This window comes from Limanda limanda, chromosome 13 (assembly GCF_963576545.1).
Source record: "Limanda limanda chromosome 13, fLimLim1.1, whole genome shotgun sequence".
Taxonomy (NCBI): Eukaryota; Metazoa; Chordata; class Actinopteri; order Pleuronectiformes; family Pleuronectidae; genus Limanda; species Limanda limanda.
The window spans coordinates 8121613-8146208 of record NC_083648.1 but is presented as its reverse complement, the minus strand read 5'-3'; the positions used below and the strand labels follow the sequence as shown (position 1 = coordinate 8146208).

The window sequence follows — 24596 nt, the reverse complement described above, 5'->3', positions numbered from 1 at the left end:
AGAAGGTGGCCTTACATGTGCAATATTAGGGAGACCCCTGAGAGCGTTTGTGTTTTATGGTCTGGCTGACCATGACCATGAACCATGATGGGTTTGCGTCTGGCCAGGCACCATTGTTCCTTGTTATTCCCAATCCCTCAATCCCCTCACTTTCATTTTTTTTTATTTTGCTGCTGTCACCTCTCTAGAAAATGCCCCACTGATAATTATAGTAAATACATATATTTAAGAATATATACACATAATTTAAGAAAAATGCAAATAAATCGGTGGACATTTTGTCCCTGCTCTTAAGCAGTCCAAAAGAATATCTCAAATGGAAGCCCCTGCTTTCTTATTGAGTCACAGCCAATATGTTCAGCTGCCAGTCTGTTTTTGCAGCTCAGGCTAAGCTGACATCCTAACAGCCCAACAAGCTGTGCCACATAACAGCCATTACTAAAACATAATCAAATACCCATTATCTTTAAATGAGTGTTGGCAAGAAATGTTTTATTAAAAGACTAAACAGTAATATCTCCCTTTGTGCCACATAATAATTTAACTCAATTTTAAAAAGGAAATAAAGGCCTGCTTTGTTTGCCAGCAGATTTAAAAAGCCTGTGTTTATGAAAGACTGACAATCTGGAAACTACTGATTATTACCAGTAAGTCATGAAATAAATAAATAGAGACATGCAAGACAAAAAACTCAAGATCTGAAACTACCTCTGAGGCACACAGTAATACATAGTTCAATTAATTAAATTAAAAATTACAGCTGTTGACATGGTGTGTGTGTGTGTGTGTGTGTGTGTGTGTGTGTGTGTGTGTGTGTGTGTGTGTGTGTGTGTGTGTGTGTGTGTGTGTGTGTGTGTGTGGTCAAATCCAATCAGCTTCCATAATGAGCATCTCCTGCAACCTTGCTTTGCCACTTTACTGAATGGACGCACCCAATTTGGTATAAAAAGGAGGGGGAAATTAGTAGTGGCTGCTCTGGGAGAAGCTCAAATTACCCCTGTTAGAGAAGCAAGGAAGGGAAATGGGTTGTGACTCCAAACATGGGAACTAAGCCAAGCCTTGTGGTTCTTCAGCTTCGTTTTCTCCCGGTGGACAGAAAGTGTGTGCGACACACCGTCACCTCCGTCACTTGCAGCATGTAACCACTGCCTTTTCTCTGCAGTACCCATGCTAAGAATTATTGTATTGCCAACTTTTCTAGTGCATTGTATTGCCAATTTAGCTCTATTCCATTGATTTCTATAGTGCTAGGAAAGAAAAACTGGATTTTTATATAAAAATTGTATTTGTGAGGTCAGATCAAAAATGTTTTATGTAAAAAAAACTATTTCCAATTTATCTCTGCAAGTAATAGACGATCTAAAGCTTATATTAATCAGAAAGTTATTCCCTATCATATGATACAGCGTGTTCTGAGGAGGTCACAAAGAATTCAGAACGTTGCCATGCACAGTTAAAAAAATGCACGTTTAGATGTACCGGTATTCTTGCTTCCTTTGGGAAACACGATCTGAAGTTTATATCGATCAGAAAATCTATTCAGATACTTGAATAACACTACTAATACCAACCGCTTCCAACCACAACTAGAAAATCCTGTAATTTCTCACCCGCGGCTTAATGTCAAAAACAGAAACTTGAACCGAGTAACGTCACATATTTGGCAAGAAGGACGACTGAACAGTACAGGGCAATTCCAGATAACATTCAACTGTACATGAGATAACATGTCATTTTTATTGAGGGAGTAAAAGGATCGTGGGAACTAGCCTGGGGGTTCTGGTGACAAAGAGGCAGCACAGCACCTGTCAGGATCAAAGAGCTATGGGGTTGTGCTTCACATGTACAGAGACCCAGTGGCTCTCAGGGGGATATGATCTATTTACTTGTTTTGTTGTACTGTAAATGAAAGAAATGTACCGACCACATTTTTTATGCTATCATTGTAAATCTTTTATTTGTCTTCTGCTATTTCTGTAAATTTCCTATTTATCACCAAAGCATAAATCAGATGGAAAAGTTATGAATGTGTTGGCGATGCATGTTGATTCAAGGCCTAAACTTTAGTGCTGATGCTCATAAGCTTTACTAGGGAGCACCTGGGAAACTACTGGAAAAAGTTACTCTGGAGCCCTGTGATGAAAGTTATTGCAGCGAGCAGCAGATTAACACAGAGAAAAAGATGCACGTAGCTCCCTTTAAGAGCTACTGTAGGTCTATAATAAGAACTAAGTAAAAAGCACAACATCTGAAAGGGACACCGAATGCCTTGCTCTCTGTCCTGTGGTTCAAGCTGGGGCTTGACGGGTCTTTTCATGCTTCAGCGAAAGTAGGCAAAAAACCGCAGGTCCCAGACCACAAAACCACAAGCCCTGCCCGTGCTGAATGCAGGCCCATGGCTGAAGACCAGTGCTCGCCAGTCAGCATCTGGCGTTGATTCATCAACAGATTATGGCACACAATTAGGAAATCATATGCCGGGAGACTTTTTATATAACACTTCCCCCTTGAAATTCACCACATCGCCACAATTTGACAGTAGGTCTTCTGGGCCCATTCTGCAAATGTCTTCAAGGATTTGTGATGACGGAGAGAAATCACCTCAAGCACAGACATTAGTGGAAAAACTATAAAAACACTCTTCAGTGGCAAGAGGACTGGAGAGCATAATAATGGGGCGTGCTCAGTTCGAGAGAGAGAGAGAGAGAGAGAGTGCATGCAGTCGCCACAGCAAACAAACATCACTGAGAGCTCGAAAAGTCAGACATGTGCAGGGGAACTGCTTCAAAAGAACGGTTCTAACTAATGTACCGCACTGTTGCGTAACGGGTGCGAGCCAAGGTGTTCACACATCACCCATGCGCAAAATTCTTCTCAGCACTCGAACTTGAACCTTTTTGGCAGTGTGAAACGGGTGGGCTTGTGGTTTTTACAGTAAAAGCCAGAACATATAGGGAACAGCCCGTGTCGCAGGAGCTTATTGCTTCACAGCGGAGAATGAGAAATGTGTCATGATGTCCACAATCTTCTTCACCTCCTCCACACACGAGAGGAGCAATGACAGCAGCACGGCCTATTGAGAGTAAACATTCATAGACTAACTGGCGAGGTGTTGCGTCACATTAAGAGTACAGTTCAAGCTGCGTTGACACAGAACTTGGCCTACTTAACTTAACCTGAACACATGACACAGCTCTGACATTTCAATACCACAAAGCAACTTTAAAGCTGCAAATTCATCATTCACTCGGCTGCGAACAAAGAGCTATTTTGGTTTGAAACACAGACCCCCATCAGGTTTTATTTGATCCTAATGGAAAGTTGAATTCTGTAAATGTTAGACTGGTTAGACGTGTAGTAAAACCAAAGTAGAATGGAAATAATGACGTGTCGGTGGAAAGTAGCTGGGAAAGAGCTGCACAAGGAGCTGCTACTAGTCTCTGGCAAGGAATTCATTTGACAATAATGTAATAGCAGGGATTGGATTAGCATTATGAATATAATCAAAAGCCTCCTGGGAAATTAAATGTTTATCATCTAAAAAATTATATTAAAACTTTAGACTCAACTAGATTATCATCAAAAAACTAGACAGTGACTAACATGAGATATTACTGAATAAAACCCATCTGCTGAAGACCAGAAGCTGCAGCTGAGTCCAAGAAAAGCAAGATAATGGCAGCTTTACCTATTCTTTTCATAATACTGAAATACTTTGTTAATTATCTTTCTCACAAACACATACAAATACAGACTTGTCTGTCATACGCAAACGGACCATCAGCATCAATGAAAGAAATCAGATTCAGAATTCTATCACACTGGTGGGCTGCAGGGCCGTGACCAAAAAAACACCCGTAAAGTTGTTACTGTCCTCAGCAGGCAGGCAAAGCTCACAAAAACGCCAGAGATTCCCACATCCGTTGTGTGCGACAGATCCCAGCAGTCAAATGCAATTGATCGTTTTATCGCTCTGTGGTTTTTAGCAACGATCCAGGATTCTCATTACATGTATCACGACGGTTGTAAATGGGAATAGTTCTGTTACTCAACACCATAACATTTGCTGCAGGAAATATAGGTTTACCAGATGGAAGCCAAAAGTCCTGTGAGTTTCTTATAAGCAAGAGAACAACAACTGATTATTTCCAGTAATTGTTGAGTGACAAAAGAATTATACTGACACATGTTTCTATTTTTTAGTCTGCTCCTTTGACATCAATGCTGGTAAGATGAATGACAGACACAGTGATCCTCAGCAGGATGGTCCTGGACTCGTTCTGTGTGTGCAGATTGTATGACACCAGTTCCACTACTGACAATAACCAAGGCCAAATATTTTTTTCTAAAGAATAATAACAAAGGTCTTCTTACTTTTTTGACATCTGTTCTGCGACCAGCAGCGTTCACTGAAGTGTCCATTGATTGTTGTCGTCTGGCAGGTGGTCTTCCCAAGGGGCGCCCCCGGGCACACGTCTCCACACTCTCTGTCGTTCTTGTTGGCCATGATGTAGTTGTCCTCCACCGTGTCCAGGATCTTGGACCAGTCCAGAGTGGAGAGGTAGCAGAGGTCTGGGTTCTTCTCGATTCTCACGGCACCTCGGGTGATGTTCATCAAGCTGTGGAGGCCAATCTCTCGGAGCTGCAGCATTTCGAACAATACTAGGGCGTAGTTGAAGAACAAGTTGTTGCCTCTGATGACTGTCAGGTTGGGGAAGAGATCACTGAAACTCTCCAGGCCGTAAACCCTGAAGAGCAGCAGATAGTCTGTGATCACTCTGAGCTTTGGAAAACTGAGGCCGTGGAAATCCTCTGGCTTGGTCTTGAACATGAGCAAGATCTTCAGGTGGCCTTCGATCACAGTGCAGTTCTCCAGCGTCTGCATGTTGGTCACATTGTTGCGGATGTCCTTGCTTACACAAACTGAAGAGACAAGAAAGGAAAGACACAGGTTCTTTAGAAACTAGACTCATTCATGAATCATTCACAAAATAGATCTCAAAGGCTTAAACAATAATGTGTGGAGAGATTGAGATTTAGTGATGTCTTATGTGTAAATGAACTGTATTATGCATAATGAAAAGGTGATATTATGACCCTTAGATGTGAAGACCAGGAAGATTCATTAAGACAATTTATCTGGTGCCACTGACAGAAGATTACAACGCTACAGGTTTACTCTGCAAACTGGAAAAACAGGGTCGAAGAAGTAAGATGGACAAAAGGAGGAGATATAATATATCTTTCTTTAATTAGAGATATTTGACTGAACAGTACGCGGTTGTGTGTCTGTCTTTGATGAAGACCAGACTATCTTCACTGACATTTTGTTTAGCAACCACATATCTGGCAGCGAGCCACTGTCAAATATGGAGCGCTGTCATCAGAGCTGTGCTCATCCTTGGTTACACTGGGTTGATTTGTGGAGTTGCTTCTGTAACTCGAGACCATAAAAAACATTAGCTAATGCATAAAAAGTATTTGTCTGGGAGGGGAATTCAAGCACTAATGGTCGTTTATTGCCCCAGTAGTAAGTTTGGGGCCGCGTCAGTCCTCACCCAGACACATGATCTGGTTTGATGAGAAATTCCTTGACTCTGCTGCTGTGCAGACACGTCCCATGTCAATCACCTCAAATTATACTGTACCACAATGACAGTATAATAGATGAATGTGAATGTTGCAACTCGAGATAATTTACTTGTCCATTTTTGTTTTCATTAATCTTTTAGTCTAATGAAAGTCAAATAGTAAAGACAGAGCCTTACCCTAGTTACCAGAGCTCCAGGTGATTTGTTCAAATTACATGTTTAGTTTATATTTTTCGAATAGGGCTGGTATATCATTTTCATTTTATTATAATAGATTATCATAATTAATTATCACAAAGTTGTTTGTTTTAGGTTCAAAGACTCTCTCTTGCTCCTGAGGTAAGGTTGTGGTTTAGAAATCTTCTTCTCAGGCAGAAAATGACAAGCATCTGATAAACAGCAAAATGTATTACAAATCTGAGGTGGATCAATTACATGTAATTCCTCCTCATTCTGCTTTCACAATAAATAAGGAATAGATCTGAATATATTGAACTTTTGTTATATTGCTCTGGATGAAAAATATACTTTGATAATTAGTGATATTGTTTTATTGTGCATCCCTATTCGAGAAGCAGGAAATTGCTCTTTTTATTAGTTTGCTTTATTGAATTAATCAATCAACATGTCGTTTCCACTCTAGATGAATCTCAAGAGAACTGCAGCTGAAGATAAAACGTGCACTGATCTTGAAGCCTTCTGCAAAATATATCAAGCCCTATTACACTCAGGGGGAGGTTCTGCATGAGGAACACCAACACTAATGAGGATTTCCTCAGCTCTCTCCACTGGAAACCAGCCAACTTGTGGAGCACATGCTTGTGACATAACACAAATAATGATGGTCATAAAGATGTTTTCCTCTTCAGGTGCATTGTGGGACGTTCCAGCCACAGTGTTACAGCTCACGAGTCCTGGGTGCAGCTGGAGGTGTGCTGCCTGGTGAGAGGACTGCATTTGTTTACCGAGCGACCCACCGTTGAGATGGGCGCATCAGACCAACTGGTCAGCCATGTGGGGAAGTGGTATAACAGCTAGGCGTGCAGCTCTTTATGGCAGCGGCTCATTTTACACTTTCTGTTGCATAACAGTACAAGACAACTGGCACACACGCGCATACACACACGCGGTGTCCAAACACTGTGTCCAAACACCAGCTTTTCACTCCATGACCTTTACTAGAAAGCTCAATTTACAGCAATTATCGAGAGTTTGGCCAACGACTGTGTGGCTTGTTTGAGAAACATCTAAATATATGAGCCCTGGGTTTAAACTGCCGCCTGTTAAAAGCAACTTGGCTTGGATCAGCAGCTCCTTTCGCTGAGTTGTATGCATGAAAGTCAAAAATCTGTTCTTTCAACACATCCACCTCCAAATAAAAGTTTTCCTATCAAACTGACAGTAACTGACGGGAGCCTGCAGCAAAGTCTAGATCCATGAAGGAAGCCATTTACAAGACTGAGCCACACGCAGTCAAACAGAACTGTTCCGTGAACAAAGACGCTGGCGGTGTGAAACGACGAGGGGATGGTGATTCTGTGTTGGCAGTGAAGTCGACTAGCAGAGTGCTGGGTGACCCTGTGGAGAAGGCGAATCATCACAGGGCAGCGAGTCCAGGCTCCTATCAGTGTACACTTTCAGCCAGGCCAGTATTTTTAGCACCACATTCCCAATAGAGAATCTAATACACTCCAGCCGTGCCGATAGTGGCTCACATTGGAAACTGGAACATGGCAGCCCGGGTGTGTAAGTGAGGAATTTTATAGCAGAGAAAGAACTGGCCGGGCTGACTTCACCATGTGTGAATACTTAGTTTAGGAACGAAACGCTGGCAGACGTGGAACCAAAAAATGTTTTTTTAAGAAAAGCCACATGCACAAATGGACACACAATTTTTGGGTTATTTCAGAGTAGGGCGCTGAAACACTGACGACATTACACGACTCAGGCAAAACAAACCAGGTGCGTCGCAGAATTTAAAAGCTTGTTGGAAAAACTGGGAGACATCACAAAGGTTACTACGGAAACTAGGCTGGCTCCAGCTCTCTATACATCACCTACTTTGAGCGAGACAGCCAAACACCGCAATGGTGCTCTGAATTGTCAATTAGAGGCATTAGAGGGACAGATCACTATTGACTGATGCCATTAGATTCTATCTATCTCCATCACTGCCTGCACCTCGGAGACAGATCCACTTTTAAGGTTAATTAAAACGGAGCAGTGTGATGGTTTCCCATTTCAACAACACTGTGAGCAAAGAAAAGCCTGTTAATAATAACAAGATGGAAAACCCGCAGACTCGGTCAATTCAAAATGTAAAGGTTAGACCTGCTCTCTTGTCTTTTTTTCATGGATTATTGATCAAATGAAAGGACAACAACAAACATTTAATTTATTCTACCAACAGGATGAGTAGAGATTATTTCTGGAAAGAGATTTGCATGAGACAAAACATATATTAGAGATTGACATTTAAAAAGTTAAGTTAAAAAGATTTTAAAGCTCTTTTCCAGCTCCATATCTTAAAACTATTCTATCCACAATATTAAAATAACAGCATCATGAGGCATTACAACAGTAAATGTTGAATTGAAGGCTAATATATCAATATCGCCCATTTTTTTACTACCTTGGCATTGGCCTCGGAATATTCAGTTAAATGATAAAATGACACCAGCATAACCCTGTAACTTCTAGGCCTGGTTTAAGCATTATTAAGTATGTCTGTACATCGGCTCATGAAAATCATGCCTGTGTCACGGGACGGTCCTAAATTTAAATCAACATGCACTCAACTGTAAGTGTGAGGTGTTGAGTACTGTGCATATCTATACTGCAGGGAGTCCGCTGGAGACGTCACCATCTGTCCACTGTGTGCTCATGGGTATAATGTACAAATCCACAATGTTCTCACTGCAGCTGCAAGCATCAAAAGGCAATTCTGATCTTGTGAAGGAGGTGAATGTCGGGGGGGGGGGAGGAGTTGGCTACAGGTTGTTAGACTAATGGTGTACATTATAGCCCGGCCTTGCAGAGAACTGAGGCCTCAATGAGCACACAGGAACACACACACACACACACTCCGTGATTGCAACACTTCCCTTTTCAAGGTTTGTGCTGTTCCGATGTTTTCCAACCTAGACTAAAAACTAACCACACAACCACAAAATGTCGAGGTCATCGAGATACATTCACTGTCTCCAAACTGACAACACATTATGTAATCCACTTTAAGATGGGCTGTAAAACATAATCATTACACCGCTTTAAAAAAGGTATAGTTCACCCCCAAAAAGGAAAATTCACTCATTATCTCCTCACCACTATGCTGATGGAGGGGTGAAGTGTTTGACTCCACAAAATACTTTTTGGAGTTTCAGGGGTAAATAGCGTTGCTGCCAAATCCTTTTTTACTTACCATATATCATTATATTGGTTTTGGCTGCAACACTGTTTACCCCTGAAATTCCAGAAGCGTTTTGTGGACTCAAACACGTCAACCACGCTCCAACGACATAGTGCTGAGTAGATAATGAGTGATTGTTCATTTTTGGGTGAAACATCCCTTCAAGGTAGACTGCAAACACTAACAACTTTTAATAAAGCTCTTCTCTGAATTAGAGGAATAAGAAAACACCACAGTCAAACCAACTGTATTATCTCAAGGCAATGCTTAACTTTAAAGGTATTTGGCTGCATTATGAATTAATTGTGAAGTTTGTCTTCTCTCCCAAATGCAAAGGATGGGATATTACAGCTGTTAGTAAGTTCCTCGACAATATATAAATTAATACATTATAAGCAGGCGCAGAGTGGGTAGAGTGGCTTATCAGATGAAGACGGTTGGTAGGGGTGCCATGGAAAGCATAACAGGGAATAAAGTTAAGCCAAAGTAAATCCGGGCCCAGCCTTTAAATAGAGTGAAAGTGAGTAAAAGAGGGAGCCTATTAAACCACAAAGTTCCCTCTTGGGATAATGTGATGGCTATCGTATTGATAAATGGCTTTAGACCAGGATAATTTGGTGAGTCAGTTGCCCACCAGCTGCATGTGCCTACGAAATATTCCTTCTGCTGGTTAGCAAAAGAGGCATAGGAAAATAAAACATTTAGAAGCCTATTGTTTCTTTTTAAATTTGGGACTTTGATTCCTTTGAAAAACCCATGTGACATTAACATGGTGTTTAAGAATCACAGGCTGCGTCCGAAATAACAGTTTTACAAACCTTTAAGATCATGTGGGCATTAAGGACAATTGGGGGTAATCATTACCTCTAACGTGTGAGTGCACAATAACAAGCACATTTCCTGTTAACAGGAGCACGGTGTCAAGGGTAAAGATCTGACACAACAAGACTTCCCTGTCCGACGCCTGCGTGGTCAGAGAGAGCGAGTGCAGGTGTGCCTGATTGCTCCATTTCAAAGCTGTATATAGTTTTCAAACGTGAACCCGTCAGCCCGGATCAGAGCGTCACTGTCAAGGGTGACGAGTGCCAAAATCATTCTATTGTGTTCATGTCAAATCCACTCATGACTTTGGTACTTGAGACGCAGTGAAGTGTGTGTGTAGTGATTTTGGAGGGGTGGCTGAGAGGTGACAGTTACAGTTGGCGTTTTGTCAGGAGGAGTGAACCCAGGGTGGCAGCTGATTGAATCGTTGCCCACATACGAGACCTGCTCCGGACCCCGAGTTGTGCTCGACAGCAGACAGCCACTGGCTTCCTGCTGTTTGACACTGCTGATTAGGTGACTCTTATCATGGCACAACAATATGCCACAGTCTGACAACCAAACCACCTGAGGCCTCAGTTCACAACCTGAGGTGAACCAAGAAAGAAGTCGACCACAGTTTTCGCCTCTTAAGCAGTAACAACACATTCAAGTCACATACCTTAGCTTTTGTATTAACAAGTAATACAAGTTGGAAAACCTCAGAAATTGAGTTTGATGTTATTTCCAGAATCATTGACGATTCTTTTATCCATCTAGAAGAAACATTTTTCGGACCGTTATACGATAAAAAATATTATTATTAAATAATCTGCCATGGTGGTTATGTTTACACCCCTATCTGCTTGAAAGGGGGCAAGATTAAACAAAATCAACTAAACGGATTTCCATGAAACTTGGTGGAAGGATACAGGATGGGTCGGGGAAGAATCCATTAAATTATGCACCTTATTTCCCAGGGAATAATTATTGTATTTTGATGGGGAAAGAAATGAGGCCCATAAAGGGAACTGACATCTATGAGTGTGTGAATTTTGGTGCAGCTTGTATTTAAGGAGACTGTTGGGCATTGGTGGAGGTATACGCTCTCCTGAGTGCTAGTCTAGTTCGACAGTTCAATTTTATTTCTATCTGGGCACTTGTAAATAACATATAACGGTTGCTCTTATCGTGCAAGACAAGAAATTAAATAATAATCATTTTTTTTGACAATAACAATGAAATGGGCAGATATACAAACTGGCATCAATACAGATAAATATATTTGAAGATAAAACTTGTAATCTTTACCCTTTCCATCTTTGGGACTTTTTACCACATGCTGTATATAAAGAGTTTGGGGATTGTTTAGAGACCTCGACTATATTTAAGCAGCTCCCATCTGCTAACTCTCTCTCTGACCTCCTTGCGTAGGGGAAAGAGGTCAGTGGTGTTCCAGTCTGAGTCTGTTGTGCGGCTGAGTTTGTGGCACAATTTGCCTGGAACAGTTTTCTGGTCAATTTCATATTTTTCATACCCAAACCACATCCATGCACGATAAGTAGTTCCTCTTTTAGGTACACGCTCCCTGATTTGTCCTGAGTCCTACCCGCTGTTCAGAATGAACCCTCTCTGTGTCACGGTACTCCATGTTTGTTTGTGTTGCCTACATGTAAACGTTCTGCCCGCACTCGTGCCAAGGGGGAGAACTGCAAAGTGCCGTCCAAATGACTTAAACATTTCTATGAAAATTGATTTGATCCACAGCTAAATAAACAGTAATGAATAATATGAAACAGGCGTTTTTCTATTGTCACATGACGTTGATAGGCTATAACTCATGACGTGTAATCAATAAGTTAGTGCAGTGGGCGAGACATTTCTCAACACCACAGAGGTGATTACAGACAGGAAGAGGGGACTACAGTAAAGCATAAGAAGTATGATATTAAATACATTTATTTTATTGGCAAATGGATTTATTTATTTATTTTTAAGGTTCTGATGATTGGATAAATACTGATTATTGGATGCAATAGCATATAAAAATATAAAGCTTTACCAGTACAAACAGTAACACAGACAAATGGTCCGATAGTATTTTACAATTTCTTTTAGGAATACACAAATTAAGCATTGATTTGTCATTTACTGCAAACAGTAGGGGTAGGGTAAGAAATCTCATCCCAAGACGACTAAATGTTTTTTAAGCTTGATGGTTAAAAGAGTCCTGAAATAGTTTGGATTTCTGAGATACCTTCAAGACAGCAGTAAGTGCTGTTCAACAACCACAACTCATTCAAAACGGATGTGTGTAATGCTCCTTACTAAACAAGAGGCCTAACCCTGGGCTCAATACGCTGGATGTAAAAAACTAAACAAAAGAAGAAAACATAGGAACAGAATGATGGTACTTGGACATATTTTAGCTCTCACTCGACTGCCACTCAATAGTGAATAAATTAACATAGTAACTAACACTGCCACTGAACATAAGCCTCTAATATGAAGTGAATATTTTTCCACTAAGCTGAGCTGGACAGTGACCAACGAGTAGCACAGGAGGTTTCCTGACTTCGCCACTGGTCAGCCGGGCTTATGAAATCAGCCAGTGTGAGGCCCAGGTTCCACTCGTCCCTTCTGTGGTTCAAACACACGTCTGAGAGGAGTGAGGGGGGCGGCCACAGCGCAGTTGCTCAACTTGCTTTTGATTTATGTCTCCAAAGTTCTCGTTCCGACTGGTTTAATGGCGACGCTCCCTTCAACCCTCACTAAAATCTGATAATCGGTGGGAGAGTCGTGCTTTTCTGTTTCCTTCAGAGCGCCTCTTAAAAACCAACTTCCGCCATGGACTGTAGAAGTGTGAGGTTTAAAGCGACCTGGGGCAACACACTGTTGGACACAAACACAAAATACAAACTGCTTATACTGAACATAGGAGGAGGAGCTCCTGTCAATCCGTCTCTGAACTAACACAACTGTGTGTTGTGTATATGTGCTCACGTCAGGATTATTGTAAGACAAGTAACACAAACTTGCTCTAAAGCTTTTTTTCTTCCCTACAAGAACAATAGGAAAAAAGGGATTAACACTTCAGATCAATTCATTAGTATTCACAGAGTGATGAAAGTAATTAAAACACCTATATAAGCCTATTATGTGTTGCCTTTTGTGCCCCAAAATCAATGTAATGTATCTGGGCATGGACTTTCCTTCAGAGACAAAGAAAGGAAATCATCTAGGTTGACCGACATTAATACAAATATGTTTTAAAGTATTAAATGATATTGCCAAATTACAATTTAAAGTGACAATAAAAAGGTAGTGCGGCAAAAAAAATATTTAATGAAACACCAACTATTTTGATAATACATTATATGTAATTGTTTAACCAAATTGCCCAAAATGACATGGTTCCACTTTTTAAAATGACAATAACCTCATTATTGCAAATCAATTCAATGTTTGTGTTTTGGATGGGCCACAGGATATATTGGGGAAGATCTGTCTTTGTTTTCTTATCTATTATAACCCCAAACTTTTACAGACTGAATAAAGTAAATTATAAGAGAATTGTTTTTGTTTGAATCTGATTTCCTTCAACTACTTAACTAATTTAATCAATATTTGGATGTAAAATGCTTTAAACTCTGTAATGTCAGGTTTATATGTAAAAAGTTGCTTTACCTATCAACATTTCCTGATAGACAGGGAAATAAATGAGTCTTGCTTATCAACCAGGTCCTTGTTGTTGTCATCTTTTACAAACACCTACACTTACTGTACAACAGTTTAAACATGCAAGTGGTCCCCCAGGTTTGCTCAGCATTTACCCGCGAGTATAACCAATATTTGCTCAAAACTAAAAGATTCCAGTGGTGTGAAGCTGCGAGTGTTTGAGAAACGCGAAAATGTCTCCGGGGTGACTGCAAATGTGTTCATTCATTGTTATCACCACCGGGTCGGTTGGCTGGTGAATATAAAGGGGATTGTCAGGAGCTTTAAAGGGAGCTTATTGTTCCATTCCTGTACAGACCACAGCTACAAGTCCATGCTTTCCAATCTGCAATCTACAGCACAGTCCAATTAATGTATTATTATTTTTATGATCCCAAATCCTAAGACTGCTTACGAATGTGGGACAAAACATTTTGTTTACAGTTGCTGCTGCAGACTCCAAAAAGCCAGATAAGTGTTAACCTTTGTCCCTCAAAAGCAATGACTGTCTACAACTTGCTGCCTACGTGCCTCAAATTAACATCAGTAACAAAACAAAAAATACTGCATATCAACATGCATTTAGTGATTCCACTCCTCAAACATATTGAATTTATTGATCTTTTTAAAAATAATTCTAAATTTGTATAGATATTTGCATTATAAAAGGATTGCAACTATTTGGGTCATAAATGTCTGTGGACCTCTATCAAAATATAAATAATAAAATCTAAACATTTGATTAAAGCCACCATTATTGTGACATATGTAGTGAAACGTGTGAATAATATCAGATGTGAGTGTTGATCATCTCTCCAGTGACACAGCCATTTGATAAATTACCTCAAATTACCATCAGGAACAAAACAGAACTTTGCATGTCAGCATTTAGTGATTTCACTCCACAACCATTTTTTAAAGCATTTATCAGCATATTGAATTTATTGATCTATTTGAAATAATTATAAATGTGTATAGACATTTGCATTATAAAAGGATTGCAACTATTTGGGTCATAAATGTCTGTGGATCTATCAAAATATAAAGAATTAAAATCAAAACATTTGATTAAAGCCACCATTATTGTGACATATGTAGTGAAACGTGTGAATAATATCAGATGTGAGTGTTGATCATCTCTCCAGTGACACAGACATTTGATAAATTACCTCAAATTACCATCAGTAACAAATCAAAAATCTGCATGTCAACATGGCAGCATTTAGTGATTCCACTCAACAATTTTTTATAGCACTTATCATCATATTGAATTTATTGATCTATTTGAAATAATTATAAATGTGTAAAGATATTTGCAACTGTTTGGCTCATAAATGTCTATGGATCTCTATCAAAATATAAAGAATAAAATCTAAACTTTAGATTAAAGCCACCATTACTGTGACATATGTAGTGGAACGTGTGAATAACAGTAGATGTGAGTGTTGATCATCTCTCCAGTGACACAGACTTTTGATAAATTACCTAAAATTACCATCAGTAACAAATCAAAAATCTGCATGTCAACATGGCAGCATTTAGTGATTCCACTCCAACATTTTTAAAGCATTTATCAGCATATTGAATTTATTGATCTATTTGAAATAATTATAAATGTGTAAAGATATTTGCAACTGTTTGGCTCATAAATGTCTATGGATCTCTATTACAATATAAAGAATAAAATCAAAACATTAGATTAAAGCCACCATTATTGTGACAGATGTAGTGAAACGTGTGAATAACAGTAGATGTGAGTGTTGATCATCTCTCCAGTGACACAGACATTTGATAAATTACCTCAAATTACCATCAGTAACAAATCAAAAAATCTGCATGTCAACATGGCAGCATTTAGTGATTCCACTCCTCAACAATTTTTTTATAGCATTTATCAGCATATTGAATTTATTGATCTATTTGAAATAATTATAAATGTGTAAAGATATTTGCAACTGTTTGGCTCATAAATGTCTATGGATCTCTATTACAATATAAAGAATAAAATCAAAACATTAGATTAAAGCCACCATTATTTTGACATATGTAGGGAAACGTGTGAATAACAGTAGATGTGAGTGTTGATCATCTCTCCAGTGACACAGACATTTGATAAATTACCTCAAATTACCTCAAATTACCATCAGTAACAAAACAAAACTCTGCATGTCAACATGGCAGCATTTAGTGATTCCACTCTAACATTTTAAAGCATTTATCAGCATATTGAATTTATTGATCTATTTGAAATAATTATAAACGTGTAAAGATATTTGCAACTGTTTGGCTTATACATGTCTATGGATCTCTATCAAAATATAAAGAATAAAATCAAAACATTGGATTAAAGCCACCATTACTGTGACATATGTAGTGAATAATATCAGATGTGAGTGTTGATCATCTCTCCAGTGACACAGACTTTTGATAAACACAGGACAGACATCATCATAACACATTAAAATCCAACGTGTCTCTAATGTCTCCTGTCTGACAGCATCGTGTCTTCTGATGGACACAGTGGGGGGGAGAAAAGAGAGAAAAAGCTCGATCATTAGTGTTACTTACTCTCTCCAGTCGCTCGATGACAGCTCACCACGAAGCAGACAGCGGTCAAAACAAAACACAAAGTCCGGGGACACATCACTGACTCGGTGTGAGACACCATCCAGCTCCTGTCCCGGGTCCAAACAGCTCGGTTTGTCCCCTTTGGCGAGAGGAGGAGGAGGAGGAGGACAGCTCAAAATGGAGGAGGGACACCTTCAGGAGACTGGTTTTGTTTGGTGGCGTGGGCCAACAGGTAAACAAAAATAAATAAAAGACATCCCGGAAGATGGGCGGAGGATCGAGGGAGGACCAACGTGTTCGGGGGGGGGGGGTCAGACGCAAGCTAGCGCCCCGGCTACCGATGCTAAAGCTAGCCACCTCATGTGGAGGAGGAGGGTGGGGGGGCAGTGTGGACACGCAGCACGCACACGCACGGCTCCTCTGTTTGATGTCTTTCAATGTCAGGTTGTCCCGGTTGAGTTTGTCCCGAGTGGAGGGGGGAGGAAAGAAAGAAGAGCAACAAAATAAACAAAGCCGAGCGCAGGCTAACGTCAGAGCTAGCCACCTAGCTAGCTAGTTAGCTGCTAGCCGCCTAGCCTAGCCTGGCTCCACCACTCCCGTCCAGGCCACGAGAAAGAGAGAGAGAGAGAGAGAGAAGTTTGCGCCGCTTTTTTTCCAACCGTATTAAATTTAAAAAAATTCACGTAACAATGCAAATAAAAAATGGAGAAAAGCTGCACCCACAGGGGGAGGGTGAATGTAAAAAGAAACAGCCGAACTTATTCAGGTTGTTTTTTTTTTTTTTTAGAAAGCGTGCGTGGCGTTAGCGTGTGTTTGTTTTTTTTTCAAAAGTCCTCCAGCGAGTCGCGAACATCTCCCCTACTGGTTCCACTGGTGCTCATATATCCGTCGAGACCCCCGAACGTGTGCACAGATTTCCGTGGGACCCCGGGGTCGTGGCTCAGCTCGGCAGCACTCCGGTGGTCTCCGTGGTGGTGGTCTCCTTCTTTTTTAAAGAGATGTAGTTTCTCTGACTGGTTCAATGCAGGAGGGTTTCTGTAAAAAACATGCACGTCAATCCAAGTTCCGTCCTACAGAACAAGCAGCTGCACAAAAAGCGGTGAGATAAAAGTTCCTCAGCGGTATTTGTCCCTTTTCATGTCCCACAGACAGACTGAGGTAGATTGTCCAGTCTCTCTCTCTCCAGCTCCTGCAGGATCCGCTTCTCCTTCCCCAGCCAGTAAACAAACCCTGCCAGTGAGCCAGATGGGCTTCAGGGGAAATACGGACTGGAGCTTATTGGATTACACAACAAACTGATCCCACTGTCAGGTGGTGGAAAGTAATGCAGTTACTCCCCGACCAGTAATTTGTAGTGTGGAAGTCTAGTCGTTTTTATTCATGGGGTATATTTCAGAAGCATTTTTTTTTCCCGAGGGGGTTTGAATCGGAGAGGGGGATTCGATCGGTTGTTCCAAGCAAAAAGACATCAGTGAAATGAGAGGATAAATGAATTAAAGCATGGAATACGTGGATAGAACTCAGCGTCTCATGAAATCACATTTTGATTCACAAAATGCACACTTTTTATTTGGATTTAAATATAAGTTCATCCAGATCCATGAGTTCTTCTCTGAGCAAATAAATTATACAGTTTTTTATAATTTACCTTCGATCCTGTCTGCATAGCTGAAATCATGTTTATAATACTCATAGAAGAATAACAAAAAGGTTTTCAAGACACATATCTTCATTCGTGGGAATCCGTCCTGTCATTTTTGCATAACCCAACCAGGTTATGCTCAGGAAAACATAACCTCCTTCTTGGAAGTCACTAGAACCACCAGTCACCCTCATGAAAGCACATTTAAATTCACAAAATTTGGATTTTAATTTACTTTTTTCTTTGAATCAGCACCAAATTGCATAACAATAATATTAAATATCTGTTCCCTAAACGTGCAAGATGATTTTCGGTTCGATCGGTTGTTCCAAGCAAAAGACATCAGTGGAATAAGAGGATAAATTAATTGAAGCATGGAATACGTGGATATAACTCATTGTCTCATGAAATCACATTTTGATTTACTATATGCACACTTTTTATTTGGATTTGCACAAACTTGCACACGCTTATAAATATAAGTTCATTCATATCCATGAGTTCTTCTCTGAGAAATCCAGAAAGAAGATTCATGGGAACCTGTCCTGTCATTTTTGCATAACCCGAACAAATGCTCAGGAATTAAAGCACATTTAAATTCACAAAATTTGGATTTTGAATTACTTTTTTCTTTGAATCAGCACCAAATTGCATAACTTAAATATCATATATCTGTCCCCTAAACGTGCAAGATGATTTTTTTTCCCATCGAGATCCATGATGATGCATAATCCTGCTAATTTAACGAGAAAATTCTGGATCCACTCCCTGCTCCTGGAAACGCACCAAAAATAAAACAGATTCTTATCTGCGTCATGCGCCACCACTCGAGGAAATTTCATGGAAATCAGTTGAGTAGTTTTTGCGTAATTCTGCGAAGGAACAAACAAAAACAGAAGAAAACAGAACTTCCTTGGCACAGCTAAAGGCTGAACAAATCTAAGAAAGCAGGCTTTTAGTGCAACGCTGTGTATATAGTTAGTGTGAAGCGTGAAATAAGGCAAAACAAATACTGGGATTAAGATTAAATGGATTATTTACATTTAATTGTTTAAGTTACATAAACCTTTTTAATAAATTTCTCATTGATGAGGTAAGTATAAAGCAACAACACAGTAATTAAATACTTATGCAAAGCAACATGTAATGTTTGACATTGTTTAACACATTTTGTAAACACTACATCACACAGTCACATGACAGGGCCACTGAAAAGCCCTGTTGTGTTGCAATGCTTCTTACCTAATGTAGTTAAAAGTAACAACTACAAGACTACAAACACACATCTTAGTAACTTAATGACAGATTTGTCCAATAATACGCATTCGACTGAACATCAAGCACATCGGGTTTTACTTTTTTGTATTTTGCATTTAAAGGTCAAATGAAGAAGGGCATTTTGGGTGTCGAAAGTTTGTAACTGATGTGAAAACAAAGTCAAAGCAAGTTGTGAAACTCTGTAACAGAAGCATTTTTGTCAAATCTCGCCTTGTGCAGTCACAAGTTGTATCTTGCATAATCACCTGGAGAGAGAGAGAGAGCGAGAGAGAGAGAGTAACCGAGGGAGCATACAGACCAAGGTCACTTTAAGGTAACTGCATTTGGCCGTTAGCCTCCTTTCTAATTTCCATATAGGTCACATGGTGTTTTGGAAAGTCCCCAAAAGGCTCGATCTAAACAATCCAGATACCATGTTCCTAGACTGGCTGTTTCTCGCCCGATCCGGTTTGAGCGTTCGTGTTTTGACAGTTAGGACGATTCCTTGTTATTTCAGGAAGCTGACGGGGTCGGGGGGGGGGGAGAAGAGGAAGGAAAATCCCTGATTGATTCAACCATTTTCTCAGAACTTGATCCCTCACCGTTCTCACACCCTCGGACAGATACGACTGGAAAAAAAAAAGAAGCCGACTGCGATTACGTATTTCACACTCTGTTCCCAACTGAGCTCTCCGGGCCGAAAATATCTGAGATTGTTCTTCCCCCGACATGTTTGTCTGTGTCACAACCGCTAATTCACTACCTGTTTACATCCTCCGTGCAAGCAGCAGCAGCAGCAGCAGCAGCGAGTTAATCATGTCCTGTTGTGTATTACACTAAAATAGATCTTACTGGAACACTAAAAAGCTGCTCTTACGGGACTTCTGTGGCAGCTGCGTCCCTGACCGACACGTTCAGTCCTCATTTCATCGTGAGATCTTCTCTTATTTGTCTGAGGTGTGAATGAACGCCGGCCGCTCGGCTCAGTGCGGATGCAGGCCTCGGTTCCGTGGGACTCGACGCCTTCTTCACATGAAACAGGAAAGCAGATCATCAGCACCTGGAGTAATTTGCCGCCGTGGTTATCTGAGAGAACACGTCTGAAATGGCGGAAGCAGAAGTGAAGCTCCACGTTCTTTGGGATTGCTCGTCAACGCCTTTTCGACAAGTGCCACTTAAAAGAAGCACAGAAGGGTCACTAACGAGTAGTTACAGCATCGGAGCCGATTGGACCATCATGCACTGCAGCAGCATCTTGCATTATGGATGAATCAGAGCTAAATTGCACCGTTGTGGTTTCTATACGTTAAGCTTAATCTTATGGACGAGTATGTTGAGGGGAGGAGGTTCCATAATGAGATTAATAGACAGAGACTGGAGGAAGCCATGTCCCTATTCACTTTAATGAGCTAGAGACAATGGTTTTTAGATATAGGTAGAACTCTATATATAGAGAGATGGAAACAGATAAATAGATATAGATGGATAGAAACATTTTTTTTTTTTAAATATTTTTATTAGGAGGTAAGGCACAGTAGAACAAGAATCAATGTCAAATTTACATTGAGTATCATATAATCTCTGTACGACAATTAACAATATATAGAGATATTGACACCAAAAAAAAAAACGATGGATAGAAACATGGAGAGATATAGAGAAATAGATATATAGAGACATCACAAGATATATGAAGATATGAGAACGGGATAGAGGGGTAGGGTTATATTAAGAAAAATATATAGATAGAGATACAGAGGAATAGGGATAGAGATAAAGACCAGTACAGATAGATAAAAAAACCTGTCACAACTGTTTACATTATTTTTTATACGTCTGATGTGTGTGGACATCTAAGCTTCATTGCGTCTAAAACATAGATTTTTTTTGTATCTATATGGTTAATAAAGTAAGAAAACTGCTCATTATCAATACGAATGTAGGATGACGTCATTTTCACTAAACTCTCTAATATCTAGTTTAAACCAGCAGGATTCATACAGTACGACTAATCTACTTTGGTCAGATTAGGATTATTAGGGCCCAGAACTATTGATGTGTTTTTGAGGCTCAGATGAACAAAAAAAGCTAAACACGAAAACAAATGAGTGGTAAACACGTGAGCTGAAGTGAACAGTGTTGTGCGTTGCTCGGGAGTTCAGGTTTTTTTGAGCTGCGACCTTTAATCCTGACAATCCCACTGATCCTGACCTCTGCTGGGGTCGGAAGGTCAGGTCCAACTGTTAAGAGCAAAGTCGTACCGCTGGCAGAGGAAAGGTGGAGCGGGAAGGTCGGGGGGGTTCTTAAACCAATCAGCAAGAGCAGGCAGGTTTTATTATATAGTGGATATATACTGTATAAAAATATATGTTTGTGTTTGAGTGTGTGGATGGAGAAATATTTTGTTAAGTAAAAATCACAGTATTTCCTTCTAATAAGAACAAAAAATACTTTAAGACCTAAAATTTGAACTTGTTTAGAAGCATATTAGTGTTATACAATATTATCTGAATACTTTGATTAAATAAATAAAAAACAGCATATTAAAAAAGTATTAATATGCATTATGTGTAATATCTTTGTCTGTTGTCACATATAATCCTAAACTTAAATGAAGCCTGATTAATTAATTTTTGTGCAGCAGATGTATTGTGAAAAGTCAAATGGAAATACTGCAATAAAGTGTTGTATTGTATTTAAGTGCAATAGTTGAGTACACTTTCTTTGCTGGTACTTTTCATGACTGACTTAACGTCCCAGCTGATCAGTATGCGTGTTGTTGATTGGTTTAAATAATGATTTCTGTGAGGTATAAAAAACAATTAGCAGGCTGGAGTTGTACAGATTGAGATGATCAATTGTTAATTAAATGTAGACTTTTAAAACCAATAAGAATTAAACGGTCGCTCCGAGATCACACACATACCTCCACCAATCCCGTTAATGAAAGTGAAAAACAATCCCTGCGTCTGCTCCCTTAATTGGAACTGCTCTCACAGTTAATGGGTTCTTCCTGGGCCCACAACACATCCTTCCACCAAGTTTCAAGAAAATCAGTCAAATAGTTTTTTAGTAATCCTGCTGACAGACAAACAAACAGCAAAGAAAACATAACCTTCATAACACAACAACAATATGAGACTGGGAACAATCATACTTGATGTTCAGGGTGGTGGATTTCTGAGTTTAAACAAGGGCTAAAAAATCATTGAACAGATATTCACACAACACAAAAGCCATAGGAAGCTACTGGCTGCTTTGTAAAGTGGGAACAACACAACAAAAAGCAGAACTTCTGCATCAGCTGCCGTGAAGGAGCTGCTGTCGGTTCCTCCATCAACACTGATACATCATAGGCTGAGTACTTCAAATAATTGGTCACCCTCTTGCAAAGCAAACCATATGTTTAGATGACTATACCGGCGGGAATTGTTAAGAATGATAATAATAATCACTTAGTGCAACTTGAAACTGGTTTTACACAATTCCCCACACATTGGTTTCCTGTCTGAGGGACTTGTAGTTATGTTAAGTGTTGATGCTGCTTGTGGAAGGAACTCCAACATCCGATATTTACATGTTGGCTGTTGAAATGAGTTACGTTGTTGGGAAACCAGAGCTGAAGGCTGAACAATAGGCAAACGTGGATGTCCTGCAAAAATAAATAAATAAAAGGCTTCAGCAGCTCATTATCAATTAGTTGTCAAGGGGAAAACAAAGACAAAGAGCCAGACATAAAACAAAATGCTTTAAATAAATATATAAATACAGTATAAACAATAAATCAATATGTATTTTATAGTTTTATAAGGTGTTATCAGGTGATACTGACAGAATCCATTTGATTAATGGGAGGTTTCGTTTTACGTCTGAAAGCAGAAACAGCTAGAGAGTAAACTTTGAGTTTTTCTTTTAATTTATTGGTTTGAATATGATTCGAGAAACACAAAAAGTCAGGAGAACTCAAAAAAAAGAGAGGCAATTTCTCATCCCTGACATGTCATCATGGTATTTAACCTCCATGGATAACATGTTGACAAGAGTTCATCATTTCCACATCAAGGAAAACTGAGCAGAGCGGAATAATTTCTGGTTTCACCCATCGACTCCACTTCCTCCCACTATCCAGAAAGCTTCTATTTTGTGCATCTGAAATCTTGCAATCAGGACATTTCACCTCATTTTTATAGCATTGAATAAGTAATTAGATGTCCCATCCACTTACTTGGAGGAGGCGTGTTCATGGTGGAAGTTTTAGCAAATATAAGAATGAAAGAAAGTGTATTTATGAGGTAACAAAGTGGTGGTGGCCTGGTGCAGGACCGGCAGCATCCAGGGAAGCTTTTCCTTTGTAAGCTGCTATTTGCCGCTGCTGGAAATGAAGTTTATCGGCGTGATGACCCTGAATCACACAGCAAATGTGGCATGAAATCAAAACAATGAGCTAAATGAGGCTGAAGGCTCATGTGGCCTGTTCATCACGACACGTGGCTGCTCTCACAGGAAATCATTATCAAATACTGATTTAAATAAGCTTTAAACCACATTAGGTGAAGACGTCGCCCGAGGGAAATGATTCGTAGAAACTCTTTCTAACACAGGTCCGGTGACCCCGAGGTTTCATATTTGACTCGGGCCACAGATTAAAGTGAAAATCTCAAGCGACTGAGGCACAGTGGAAGTTAAAAGCTGTTTAAAAAGCTCATACGCTGTGGAAAATGGAGGAAAGCAAAATGATTTGTTTATAATATTCTCAGAGATGCAAAACTAACCGATGTGGCTCTTCAGTTTTCAGGTGTGTGTGAGTTTATATCGTTTCTCAGTTGTGACATAAATCTGTTGGAAGTGATCACCTCACTGCAGGGGAGGGGGGGGGATTAAAGGGCTCTTACATAAAAACCTGATGCTGCACTTTCTGCTGTATTAATTACAGCCACACGTCGTAACCTTTAGCTTCTTCCAACGTACAAGTATGTGGGGAGCAGCCTGATGGACTGCAGCAACAACAGGGTCAGGGTTCACCGAGATAAGGCTGAGGCGGTGAACACACTGTGACCGGGGGTGTTTTCTTTTACTGTCCATGCTAGATGTTGGTTTCCAGGGATGTTGAAGTCCGGTGTGTGTGTGTGTGTGTGTGTGTGTGTGTGTGTGTGTGTGTGTGTGTGTGTGTGTGTGTGTGTGTGTGTGTGTGTGTGTGTGTGTGTGTGTGTGTGTGTGTGTGTGTGTGTGTGTGTGTGTGTGTGTGTGTGTGTGTGTGTGTGTGTGTGTGTGTGTGTGTGTGTGTGTGTGTGTGTGTGTGTGTGTGTGTGTGTGTGTGTGTGTGTGTGTGTGTGTGTGTGTGTGTGTGTGTGTGTGTGTGTGTGCGGAGGCCAACACCTAACCCTGAGTTAATCGTCGGCCACCATGTGCCAGGAAGTCATATGAGGTGGTCTGCTTATAGAACATGGGAACGCAGGGAATCGTGGCAGAGGTTAGTGACACACCGAGGTTCACACAGACCTGTGTGACTGGGAGAACAATGAGGTTCAGACATGATTCATTCCCGGGGCTCTTCCTCGACGCCAGCGCACTGCACCTCTCCTCTGCAGGAAAAGATGCTGCCGTGCGTGGG

The 24596-nt window shown here is 40.2% G+C and overlaps 1 protein-coding gene across 1 annotated transcript in view; it reads right to left on the bottom strand.

Annotated features, from left to right (window-relative positions):
* insra (insulin receptor a) overlaps positions 1 to 17292 on the bottom strand; it is a 49275-nt gene extending 31983 nt beyond the window's left edge. Inside the window, exons 1-2 of the mRNA XM_061083724.1 lie at positions 16087 to 17292; positions 4375 to 4923 (exon numbers count right to left, since the gene is read on the bottom strand). Coding sequence (XP_060939707.1) covers positions 4375 to 4923; positions 16087 to 16186 — 649 coding nt within the window. The 5' untranslated portion in view covers positions 16187 to 17292. The remainder of the gene's footprint in view (positions 1 to 4374; positions 4924 to 16086) is intronic.
* Between the last annotated feature and the right edge of the window lie 7304 nt (positions 17293 to 24596).